The 13,325-nt window shown below is 38.6% G+C and overlaps 1 protein-coding gene across 1 annotated transcript in view; it reads right to left on the bottom strand.

Moving 5' to 3' along the window:
• LOC126184209 (ribosome-binding protein 1-like) overlaps window positions 1-10,487 on the bottom strand; it is a 47,295-nt gene extending 36,808 nt beyond the window's left edge. The window contains exon 1 of the mRNA XM_049926576.1: window positions 10,397-10,487. Within this exon, the coding sequence (XP_049782533.1) occupies window positions 10,397-10,487 (91 nt within the window). The remainder of the gene's footprint in view (window positions 1-10,396) is intronic.
• Between the last annotated feature and the right edge of the window lie 2,838 nt (window positions 10,488-13,325).

Below are 13,325 nucleotides of genomic sequence, written 5' to 3'. Positions count from 1 at the left end.
ACCTAGGAATAAAATGCAGCAAGAGCTAAGTCAGTAAATCCACAGTGCTTACAGATAGATGGTATTTGAGGAATCCAAGGCAGGAAAGACATAGAAAAATAATTCCTTTGAATGCACAGACATTACAGTGATTCCCATGAATTGTTCAGCTAGAAATCAGTCTTCATAGAACAGATTGTCTGCCAACTGTATTTACAAAACCTCTGTTACCAATGAATCCCATTAATATGAGGGTATGGTCAGTTTCTCAACTTTCTCATAATACATGCAATGTCAAGTGGAAATAAAATGTTTAGCCACTGTAGATTTGTTGTGCTCATTTTACTCAACAGTATATCATACTGTCAAGTGGTTTTCACTCAGTCACCAACTTGCCTGGTTGGTGGCTGTACAGTTAATAGTGGAAATATCAGAAGGTGAAACATTACTGTCCTAAATACATACATGAAAGATGATGGAAATATACCAATCTTGACAAATGGTCAAAACATTTGATGTGGAATTGATGTTAATTGGAATTGATGTTAATAAATAAGCAACATATTTGGATTTTAATATTCTTTCAAATCTGCATAAAAATATGGTCATCAATCATACTCTTCATGGTGTGGCTGTATTAAAACTGAAAAATAATTCAGAGCACCTTTCTTCTGAACCCATCAAACTCTTGAAAAAAGGTCAGTGCATTGAACCATAAGGCAGACCCTTCAGACTGAACTACTGTAAGGGTTAAAGTACAAATTCATCTACACCTACATACATACTCCATAAGCCACCATATGGTACATGCCATAGGGTACCCTATACCACTGCTAGTCATTTCCTTTCCTGTTCCACTTGCAGCTAGTGAGGGAAAAATAACTGTCTATATGCCTCCATACAAGCCCTAATTTCTCTTACCTTAAAGATCTTCATGCAGAATGTATGTTGATGGCAGCAGAATTATTCTGCAGTCAACTTCAAATCTCAGTTCTCTAAATATTCTTAAATATTCCTCAAAAAGAACATTCCTGTCCCACCACAGATTCCCATTTGAGTACCGTATTTACCCGAATCTAAGCCGCACTCGAATCTAAGCCGCACCTGAAAAATGACTCAAAACAAAGGAAAAAAAGATTTCCCGAATCTAAGCCGCACCTGAAATTTGAGACTCGAAATTCAAGGGGAGAGAAAAGTTTTAGGCCGCACCTCCAAATCGAAACAAAGTTGGTCCATTGTAATATGAGAGACAATTTAGGTCGAATGAATGACGATACAGCTACAGTAGTTTGGTTCGAGTCGTAAGCTTTATCAGGTAGCCATTGCTATGCGTCAGGTGCTCCGTCCGTATTTATACGGGTACCCTTCCTTTTTCGCGTGCTTCGTCTGGTTTGAATCGATTGCTTATTTTGTTTGATCTGATAAGTGCCGTTTTCTCTGTTATAGGTGTTTACGTCACTCTAAGCTGAAAATGCATCACTGTACTGTGTCATGCATTGTTTGTTGCATTCTGATAGTGCGTGTTTACGGCCTGTTGTCGTTTTTTTTTTTTTTTTTTTTTTTTTTTTTTTTTTGGCGCAAAACTTCTATGGTCATTAGCGCCCAGGCCTGTCGCCGTTCGCGGCATGGCTTGCTTTTGTGCGCGCTACCACCGCTTACAACTAAAAAGAGGCGAATCGTCTCATTAGCGAAGCAATGTCAAGAGACTGCTATTTGTTGTTACTGACACTGTTGCTTTCTTTGAGAATGATCAACAAGAACCAAATAATAGGCTGCATATGATAGAACATGTTCTGAACGAGAGTTAGGCGAAAATTTTTCTCCGTTTGAAAATCTTTGCGGCCGCTTCTTTAGTACATCAAATTTTGCACAGAAATTAGTCATCTTAGATTTAAAAATCTAGTCAGTTGCCGTGGTTCATTTCTGACTGTATCACTATTAGGCTAAGAATAATACGAATATAAACATGACACGATAAGTGTATTCTTCCGCGTTTGCTGTTTTCTCACTCGGTTTCGTAGTTTATTAGGCAGACAGGATTTAAATGAGATAGCAACCAACATGGAAGAACACATGGCAAAATGTTTATATTCGTATTATTCTTATTGTTAATGGTGAAGAGAATACTGCTTGTGATTCACATTTCATCAGGTTACTATTAGCAACCATCTCTTCTCACAGGTAGGAAAAAATTCAGAACGTAGAGTTGGCCATATTGAAAAACATCCCAAACAGTCTTGCCAGTCGGATTTTCGTAGTACATTGAAATTCTAATACATTCGAAGATGAACAATACGGAATTTGCATTTACTTCGTTGGATAATGTATGAAAATGCAGTGGTCGAAACTCGGGGCGGAGAAAAAAGCTCGTCTTCCACCTTTTTTTAAATTTATTTACTGATGCAGAGGTTTTGGCGCCAGTATTTATCTTTGTGCCTACAAAGCATGTCTGTGTAGTGCTACATATATTCGACGGCAGAAGTTAGTTGTGGCGGCACCTACCAGCATTTTTCAGAACTTCCGCTTGCTTTGCACTCGATTCTAAGCCGCAGGCAGTTTTTTGGATTACAAAAACCGTAAAAAAAGTGCGGCTTAGATTCGAGTAAATACGGTACCTGAAGAATCTCCATAATACCTGTGAATTGTTGGAATCTACCAGCAACAAATCTAGCAGCCCACCTCTGAATTGTTCAGATTTCTTCCTTTAATCTGATCTGGTATGGATCCCAAACACTAGAGCAGTACTAAAGAATAAGTTGCGCTAGCATCCTATATGTGATCTCTTTTACAGGTGAACTACAGTTCCCTAAAATTCTTCCAATGAGTCAGTCAACCATTCACCTTCCCTATAATCCTCACATGCACATTCCATTTTGTTGTATCAAGCTGGACACTACTAGTGCTGTATCCAAACATCAAGAGTTTGTTTCCTACTTACCCTCATTAGCTTAAATTTTCATACATTTATAACTAGCTGCATTCATAACACAAAAGCTTGTCTGTCACCGTGTATCCTCCGACATTCACTCAACTTAAACACCTTTCCGTGCACCACATCATTATCAGCAAGTGACCACATATTGTTGGCCATCCTGTCTACCAGATCCTTAATGTTTACAGAAAATAGGAGCAGCACTATCACACTTCCCTAGGGCACTCACGATAATGCCCGTGCCTCTGATTAACAATTGTCATACGACAGCACAATGGGTTCTGTTTTGTAAGTCTGTCGCTCGCATACCTGGGACTCTATTCCATATGTTTGTACCTTCATTAACAAACTACAGTGGGCACAGTGCCAAATGCTTTTTGGAAATCTAGAAATTTGTAATCGGCTTGTTTCCCTTAATCTATAGTTCACAGCATATCGTGTAAGAAAGGGGCAAGCGGAGTTTTTGATGAGTGATAACTTCTAAACTCACACTGACTCATGGCCATGAACTTCTTGGTTTCTAAGAAATTTATTATATTTGACCTGAGAACATGCTAAAATTTCTGCAGCAAACCGATGTTAAGGATAACGGGTTCTAATATTGCAAGTCCATTCTTTTATTATTTTTGTGAAACCAAATTGGAATTCAATCTGGACCTGCCAACTTATTTGTTTTCAATTGTTTCTCTACACGAGGGATGCTTATTAGTTTTCTATGTGTACAGGACTGTGTGCAATGTTCAAAAAATGGTATGTTTGTACAGTTTGGGGTGGAAGCTGTAGACACACTAAGTGATTTAATTAGATTCAGAATTTTCACGCGTTCTTGGCAAGACCTTTTGGTAAGGTATGACAGTTTTAGTGGTTACGTGCTTCACACAAATATTTTCAAACACACAAATTTCTGCCAATGTATGCCTATTGCCATTTGCACATTCACTGGTGAACTGAGTGTGCCTTTGCTTCCTCTCCATTTATAAATTTTGTTGTTAAACTAGCGGTCTTTTCCACCATTAATCTGCTTACTAGGCACCTACTTTTCCAGAACACCATTCAGTCTCTTTAAACGTTGCTCATAATTGCTCTATGTTCGTCTTACTGGAAGTAAATGTCAGTTCGTTGGCTAACCGAGATGCTAACAACCGCTTATCTGCTCTTTCGGACAGAAACACATTCCTAACCTTCTTGACTGATTTGTTAACATCTTTAACCATAGTCACTATATCATCATGACCACTAATGTCTCCATTGATAAGAACCAGCCTGTCTGAAGCTACCAGGTCTAAGATATTCCAATTGCATGTGGGCTACTGGACTAGCAGCTCAAAACATTTGTTGGAAAACATGTTCAAAAGCGCTTCGCAAGACTGGTTTGTACTCCCTGCAATGCATCCATAGACATCCCAGCCTATACTCAGTAGGTTTAAGTTGGCTCCAACCCATATTGCCTGATCTGGATACTTAAATGCTACCGACAGTAACTTTCTCCGAATGACACTAACACTGTCACAGTGGGATCACCTGGCTTGTAAAAATGTCCAACAATTAACTTGATATTGCTTAGATCCGACATACACATCCAAATAACTTCTTTGTCACACCTAAATTCCATCTAAATGGTGACAGTATTTTTGTCGTTCATTAGGGTGTATCTACCATGTGGGATACAGTAGGTGGTGCTTCAGCAGCAGAGCCTTTGAGTGAAAAGAGCAACATCTGAGATGTCCCACATGACATGAGAGATTTTTCAGCACCACTAAACCTCAAGGCAGCAACCTGAAGGCAGCTAATCGTAACCAAAAGTGCATTAAACTGTTCACAAACTGCAGTCAGCTCATCCTGTGTGTGCACATAACATGTCCTAGCCATCCCAGCAAGACTAACTGAAGCAGTAAACTATAAAAGCAGACAGAAACCTAGATATGCAACTTGCTGGCCTGCTGACACATTAGCTCTGTAGATGGCTGTTCAGAAGAAATGAAAACTGTACTATAGACTTCCTGAATTTACACTTCTTTAAAAACTCAAGATGGAACCTTTAAAATATAAAAACATAAATGAAGTTTAGAACAGATACTACTAGGAAAACAAAGGAAAAGCAAAACGCGCGACTTTCACTCTGGAGATGTGTAACAGGTGACAGCAGGGGCCTGACTGAATTTATTACTAAATGACATTGATCAAATCCCAGAAATTGTTAATAATGGGATTGAACCATAATAAAATGAGGCACTTATTAATTTGCCTTTGTGACAAGTTCCTTAATTGAGAATTTTCACAGTGGCAATAGCTTTTAAATTGTTCACCATAGTCAGTTATTTACTAAATACATTTTGCATATTATATCTGTTTCTCACATGTTCCATGATCATTCCTTTTCTTGCAACATCTGAAAGTACAGTCTGATACATGTTCATTTATTCTTTAGAAGCATTTGATTTTTCTATTGTAATCTGGTGTCATGACATATTATAAAGAAGTAAAAAGAGTGCTGGTAAATGTGACATTAGTGCAGTCTTCTCTCTTCTAAAGTGCTAAAGGTGACCTCCTCCCTAGATAAGTAGAACGTTGTTCCACACTGCCATCTCTAGCTGCCATTTTGAAATTATGAAGTGTTTGGCTCAGTATGCTGAAATGGTTGTTGAGTGACAAAACTTACCAGTTATAGCACCTCCTTTATGTAACTTATGTTTATTTGCATTAGTAAATTGTTACTTATCCCTCAAAATCTTATCGGAGAACATTCAATTCAGTTAAATCTGTGTTTCTAAAAGAAAGTTGGTGAGACCTTTATCAGTTAGTTGGTTTGTTTCATGTTCCATGGATCATTTGTACAATTACTCATAATGATGTGAAATGGGTCATTTCACATTCACATTAAACGTTCATACATAAATATGACTACATGCTGAACATTTAAAATTGTCCCCTCCCCTCCCAGCTGTGTGTTTGCCAGTTGCTGCTACCGTATAGTAGATTTGTCTACCATAGCCAACTGTTCATTTCTTTAGTTACTGCATAGCATTGAACTTTGTCTACTTTTGACAAAAAAGTGTATGAAAACATTGTTTTTCTGATTAGATTAGATTAGATTAATACTAGTTCCATGGATCATGAATACGATATTTCGTAATGATGTGGAACAAGTCAAATTTTCCAATACATGACATAATTAAGTTAATTTAACAACATACTTAAGTTAATATAACAACTTTTTCATTTTTTGTGTTTTTTATTTTATTTTTTATTTTTTTAAATATTTTTTTTAATTTATATCTAAAAATTCCTCTATGGAGTAGAAGGAGTTGTCATTCAGAAATTCTTTTAATTTCTTCTTAAATACTTGTTGGTTATCTGTCAGACTTTTGATACTATTTGGTAAGTGACCAAGGACTTTAGTGCCAGTATAATTCACCCCTTTCTGTGCCAAAGTTAGATTTAATCTTGAATAGTGAAGATCATCCTTTCTCCTAGTATTGTAGTTATGCACACTGCTATTACTTTTGAATTGGGTTTGGTTCTTAATAACAAATTTCATAAGAGAGTATATATATTGAGAAGCTACTGTGAATATCCCTAGATCCTTAAGTAAATGTCTGCAGGATGAGCTTGGGTGGACTCCAGCTATTATTCTGATTACACGCTTTTGTGCAATAAATACTTTATTCCTCAGTGATGAATTATCCCAAAATATGATGCCATATGAAAGCAACGAGTGAAAATAGGCATAGTAAGCTAATTTACTAAGATGTTTATCACCAAAATTTGCAATGACCCTTATTGACCCTGAAGTTTGCTCTACATAAATATGAAACTGGCAAGACACAAAAGTAATATAATAAAATTTAAGCAACTAAAAAAACTGATGGCTCTATTAAAGATGTAAACTAAGTGCAATTTTAACTCCTTTCACATTTCTAATGATAAACCACACTTCTTACATGTGCACAAGAAATAATCGATATTTTCATTTGAACAATATTTGAAAGTAAATGTATGGTTCATAAAACTACATATGGTACTAACATGGTTTGCTCTGTCAGATCTATGCTACTAGTATTAATGAATGACAGACATCCTGCCCATGCGTTCCCAAATGTTCATAAGCAGAAACAGGAACTATGGTAATGCATTTGCAACTCCTATGTGCATTAACCATGTAACTCCCCATAAATACTGATTAGCTATTGAAGACCTCAGCTCTACAGAATGAAGTTGCAGTGATGGTCTTAGTCTTTAATCATCAGCTGCATAAAAAGTGCTTAGAGAAACTTTAACACAGCTAATTGCTGTCTACATGCCAGAAGAAGTTGTAGCAGCTTGTAGATGTGTCAGGTAGAACGGACACTACAGCATGAACTACCAGCATTGGCCTACTTGCAATGCCAATAATGAAATGGCTGATGTTTGTCACTAAGATTTGGCCACCATGTTGCACATGCATAGGGCACTTTAATCTTACTGTGCCTCATGGCAACAAAGATATTCTTTGCACTCATAGTTGTACTGCTGGGGTAGAGTGCACTTCAAAGGAAAAGACAGTTGTTTCATGGCATAAGCTCAGTGAAATATGCAAGAACAAAAAATGCAAAATTTCTTGGCCTTGCAGGAGAATAGAAGCATTTTAGGTCAATATGGTTTTAATGTCATTTTTCCACTGATTAGATTTCCAGCTACAAATTTCTTCAGATTTGGAAATACATAAAAGTTAAGAGACAGCGAAGTCTGGTGTGTAGGAGTGATCTTACAGTAATCAGGTCTTAAATGCCCTCACTTTTCCCACTGTAAAAGTCTATCATTGTGAATCTACTTTACACATAAAGAAATAAATTTTTTTCTCAGTATGGTTTCCATCTTTTATGTTATCATAAAATGGGTTGAGAAACTTCCATAGGATTTTCCAGTTATCATTACACTCCTTGCAATGGAATTGATAAGAATAATTCAGTTTGCAACAAAGGAAATACTGGACGTAGTATTTCTGGCTGATAGATTTGACTGCCTACTTAGCCTTTCACAGTGACTAGGAGAGAAAGATGGGATGGAATGGAATGACTCTGAACATGGAATTTGTGCCAATGCTTACTACATTTTATGGTATCTTACCAACCTTCCATGTCTCTGTTACCTCCACTTGTTTTGTCATTTTAAATGAATACATTAAGGACTGATTTGTCTGACTACCTTGTTACACTACTTGCCATTAAAATTGCTACACCACGAAGATGACGTGCTACAGATGTGAAATTTAACTGACGGGAAGAAGATGCTGAGATATGCAAATGATTAGCTTTTCAGAGCATTCACACAAGGTTGGTGCGGTGATGACACCTCCAACGTGCTGACATGAGGAAAGTTTCCAACCAATTTCTCATACACAAACAGCAGTTGACTGGCGTTGCCTGGTGAAAGGTTGTTGTGATGCCTCAGGTAAGGAGGAGAAATGCGTAACATCACGTTTCTGACTTTGATAAAGGTCGGATTGTAGCTTATCGCAATTGAGGTTCATCGTATCGCGACATTGCTGCTCGTGTTGGTCGAGATCCAATGACTGTTAGCAGAATTTGTAATCGGTGGGTTCAGGAGGGTAATACGGAATGCTGTGCTGGATCCCAATGGCCTTGTATCACTAGCAGTCGAGATGACAGGCATCTTACCCGCATGGCTGTAATGGATCGTGCAGCCACCTCTCAATCCCTGAGTCAACAGATGGGGACATTTGCAAGACAACAACCATCTGCACAAACAGTTCAATGATGTTTGCAGCAGCATAGACTATGAACTCGGAGACCATGGCTGTGGTTACCCTTGACGCTGCATCACAGACCGGACCACATGCGATGGTGTATTAAACGACAAACCTGGGTGCACGAATGGCAAAACGTCATTTTTTTTAATTTTATTTTTATTTATTTATTTATTCATTTATTTATTTATTTATTTTTTTTTTTTTTAAGAATCCAAGTTCTGTTTACAGCATCATGATGGTCGCATCCGTGTTTGGTGACATCGCGGTGAACGCACGTTGGAAGCGTGTATTCGTCATCACAATACTGGCGTATCACCCAGCATGGTGGTAGAGGGTGTCATTGGTTACACGTCTTGGTCACCTCTTGTTCGCATTGACGGCACTTTGAACAGTGGATGTTAAATTTCAGATGTGTTACGACCCGTGGCTATAGCCTTCATTCGATCCCTGTGAAACCCTACATTTCAGCAAGATAATGCACGACCGCATGTTGCAGGTACTGTACGGGCCTTTCTGTATACAGAAAATGTTCTACTGCTGCTCTGGCCAGCACATTCTCCAGATATCTCACCAACTGAAAATGAAAATGTCTGGTCAATGGTGGCTTAGCAACTGGCTCGTCACAATACGCCAGTCACTTTTCTTGATGAACTGTGGTATTGTGTTCAAGCTGCATGGGCAGCTGTATCCGTACATGCCATCAGAGCTCTGTTTGACTCAATGCCCAGGCATATCAAGGCCCTTATTACAGCCAGATGTGATTGTTCTGGGTACTGATTTCTCAGGATCTATGCACCCAAATTGCATGAAAATGTAATCACATGTCAGTTCTAGTATAATATATTTGTCCAATGAATACCCATTTATCATCTGCATTTCTTCTTGGTGTAGCAATTTTAATGCCAGTAGTGTACTTTAGAGAAGTGCTGTTGGCTTTACCCTCAAGATAGAGAATGTGGTGACCTTGTAGTTTGGTCCAGTTGACCTTATCAATTCAGTCAAGTCAAAACAATTTCACAGATAAAGTTGATCCAAGTTTTGTTTTATATGGTACACAATAAAAGAAACAAAATTTTCACAACATTTATCACATGTAAAATTGCCTCCTTTTCCTTGTATTAATACCACCAAGATAAGTACCAGGCAAACATCTCATTAATAAAATTCAAAAGTAACATGCGTACAATATTTTATTGAGATTTTTTCCATTATAGGCAACAAAATGAGTTGCATAACATTGGTAAGTGAGCAGCTAGCAGGGATGTAGCAATTTGGGTTAAATAACCTGAAGATCAGTAATTTGCACAGTCAACAGAAGCTAGCTCTGTCTGTCTCTCTGTTGTGTCTCTGCACATCACTGCTATCTGGATCACAGTGTTGCCAATCACTAAATATGTCATTGTAGCATGGTACCATCAAAATTATTAGCTTTCACACTAATACTGAAATATTATTCATTAGTATGAAGTAAAAATTCAGCTTCGCTGTACAGACAAGAAGCACTCCATAAACTTAATTCCTCTTCCCTGACCTTATTTCATACAAAACTGGCCCATAACTTTTTTTATGTGTCATTATGAAAGACTTCACTATGTCTAGAACTCACTCCATATTCCCAGTAGATAATGACTGATGCCACCATTTAGACTGAAATAACTCTTGTTAAAGTGACTTTGTTGTGGTGTACCAACAATGTACTGAAATATTTGTTGCAGAGTACCGTTCATGCGGCTCACCATGATGGCACCAGGGACAATACACAAAAGTTAAAGGTGCAGTCTGACTCTGACCAGGTGCCGCCGCCACCACCACCACCACCACCACCATCACCACCATCACCATCACCATCACCATCACCACCACCAGAGCAGGGCCAGCATCCATTGCCGTCACCATCAGAGCTGGATGCCACACTGCCTCCTCCCATGTCCACACAGCCTGCTCCCACTCAGGCAAGCAGTGTGCCAGGATCTTCAGAGCTGGCTAGCTTACAGCTCAAGGAAGTAAGGCTCACTCACACAAAGTAACCATTGTTTAATTAATATACTGTACAGAATGTGTAACAGTGATCTGGTGGGAAAGAATAGCACATTTATGTTTTAGACCACGTAAAGCTGTGTGTGTGATCTATTTTGTGGAACTGGTGGTGTCATTCTCACTTGGAATTTAAAACAAAAACAGTAAATGGTGCTGACATGGCTATGCCTTTATCCATGTATATTTTCATTTTGTTTTGAAACAATGGTTTATGCACTGACACATTTATACACAAAAAAGATTTAAATGTCCTTCTCAAATTAATGATTCCAGTAATTTGTAAATATTTCAGCAAAACACTTTTTTGTTGGGTCCCACTTCACAAAAGAAGTGAAACATTTTCAAAGGTTTTCTGTTTAGATATCAAGAAATCATTATGAGGATTTTACAACCCATTATTACTAAATTGCCTGTAGATGGTGCTATTTGTGGGTTTGCAAATGCAAGTTCTGGAATGGAAGGTTACTCACAAGGAACGATCACCATCATCCTAAGCCTAATGTGGTTACCCAAGGTGACACTGAAAGTGCAGAGAAAGCAGAGTTACCTCTTGGAAATGGTGGCTTGTGGCTATTTTTATCACTTTCACTAGAATTAGTACACTTCTTGGATTTCTTTAATAAGATATGCCTGAATGTGGCTGTGGATGCCAGGTAAGACAACACAGTTCATGTAACAGCCATAGAGCGCATCCTGTGTCAGACCCTTGTGTAATGGTTTACACAGTGGACTGGCCAAGTTGATGCAGTGATTAAACTCTCTTTTCTACCACAGAAGTTGTGCAATTATGCACCAAGATTGGAGTATAGGGAGTCTAGATTACTGGGCAAATGAGAAGTAGAGACTGGGTACAAGTATTTGTGTTGAATACAGTATTTTTTCTTCGTGGCTGTGTAGTGAGAATAGCCGAGCTATACAATGTTTTATTAGTAGTGCTTGAGGATACTTAACAAGATTAGGCTGAATGCAGTACCCTTTTCCTTTTAACACTATAACCATTGCTTGATACTTCATTGTAGTGTCTTCAGCAATGCTTACAATGTAACAACAGTGACAAAGAAGTCTACAGCCTTTTGAAGATAGTAGTACAGATTATAATGGGTTGAAGATAAAGGGTACCGAGTTAATGAGAATAAGAGAGCTGGGTAAGGAAGAAAAACAAAGAAAAAAAATATATCGACCACAGCGAGAACTAGCAGAACAGAGTTTCTGTATAAGAAAGTTGACTTCACATGAAATACTACTGCATTGTAGTATGATGCTCAAATACATAAAGCATTGCTTAACCAAGTTACACACACGGGCAAAATAAAACTAAAAATGTTAGTGTTAAGTAAAACTACATTGACCAAAGGAAACCAATAACGAATTGTAACTTAATTGTACAGTTCAACTACAACCATGTACTTTCTTATAAGCATTCAGACAGATTTAAATAATACTGCATTACAACTGAGGCAGCTGCTTTGTGTTGCCATTCACAGTGCGAGATGAAAAAGGGATAATGTGTGGCCCTGTTTAATGGCAGCAGGTGGTGTAATCGTTAAAAGCTGGAAACACTGTGCATCTCTACAACAAAGATTTATAAATTTCATTGAAGGGTTCTCTGAGGAAATAATCATCCAAGAGTGCAACCTGCCAGCTCTTTCGGAAAGTGACCCTAACCTAGGATCAGTGTATCAATGAAGCATGTTCTGAAGCCACTGAACCAAATTTAATACTACATTTATATGCAGACATATGAGGCTTCATATTGTTTCTTGTTGTACTTTCCCAATGGGTGCGTTGATTAGCAGCTGTTACCCACAAAGGTTTCTTGAGACACTCTGTTCACTGAATCTCAAGAGATATTATCTAATCCTTCGGGTGATTCTGACTGAAAACTGATGACAAATGGTACTCATGCACTCCTTAAACATGACAGGTGACAAATTGGTGCTAATGTTAGCTTTAGAAACAGTTGTTTTAATGTTATATTCCAAATTCGTGTGTGCGATGTCAACAGAAGATTGTACCCCTGCCCCCCCCCCCCCCCTCCTCCCCCTAGGGGGCTCGCCACTCTTTGGCAGGTTCGTGCTTGGCTACCATTGGGCCCTAGCCTCTGCAGCATTTTTTTTCCCTTCCATGCTGCATGTCTATCCTGTGCTATTCATTTTTCCCGCTCTTGGAAACATGTCTGGGATGTTATTGGGAATGTTCTTCATTGTCTGTCACTGACTAAGAACAGTATCATGTTTGTTTTTCACTCCCTTTTCCTTTCTTTGTTTTCCTTCTCCTCTTGTTCCTCTACTTCGACGTTTCAGTTCCTCTTTTTCATCTTCCTCCATGTGAACTCCTGAAGGTCAGATCACACGTCTGATGCATGACAGGTTACTGGGTAATGCATAATTTTCAGCCCTGGGTTGACAGGTAGGGTTCACACATACCCCCTGTTACAGGCCAGGCCGAGGAAGGGGTGATTGCCTGAGTTGCAACCTACCAAAATTGCCGCTTGGTCTCTGTCAGGTATTTGGGAGGTGTGATCTAAGGTGTGAACAATCGCCTAAGATGGGTGCGCACCCTTGTGAAGGGGGCCCCCCAGTTGGAAGGCACGCATCATCGGAGATGCTGGCAATCATGGGGGATTTC

Source organism: Schistocerca cancellata, chromosome 4, assembly GCF_023864275.1.
Source record: "Schistocerca cancellata isolate TAMUIC-IGC-003103 chromosome 4, iqSchCanc2.1, whole genome shotgun sequence".
NCBI classification, from domain to species: domain Eukaryota; kingdom Metazoa; phylum Arthropoda; class Insecta; order Orthoptera; family Acrididae; genus Schistocerca; species Schistocerca cancellata.
The sequence above is the reverse complement of the archived record's forward strand: the minus strand, read 5'-3'. Positions and strand labels throughout refer to the sequence as shown.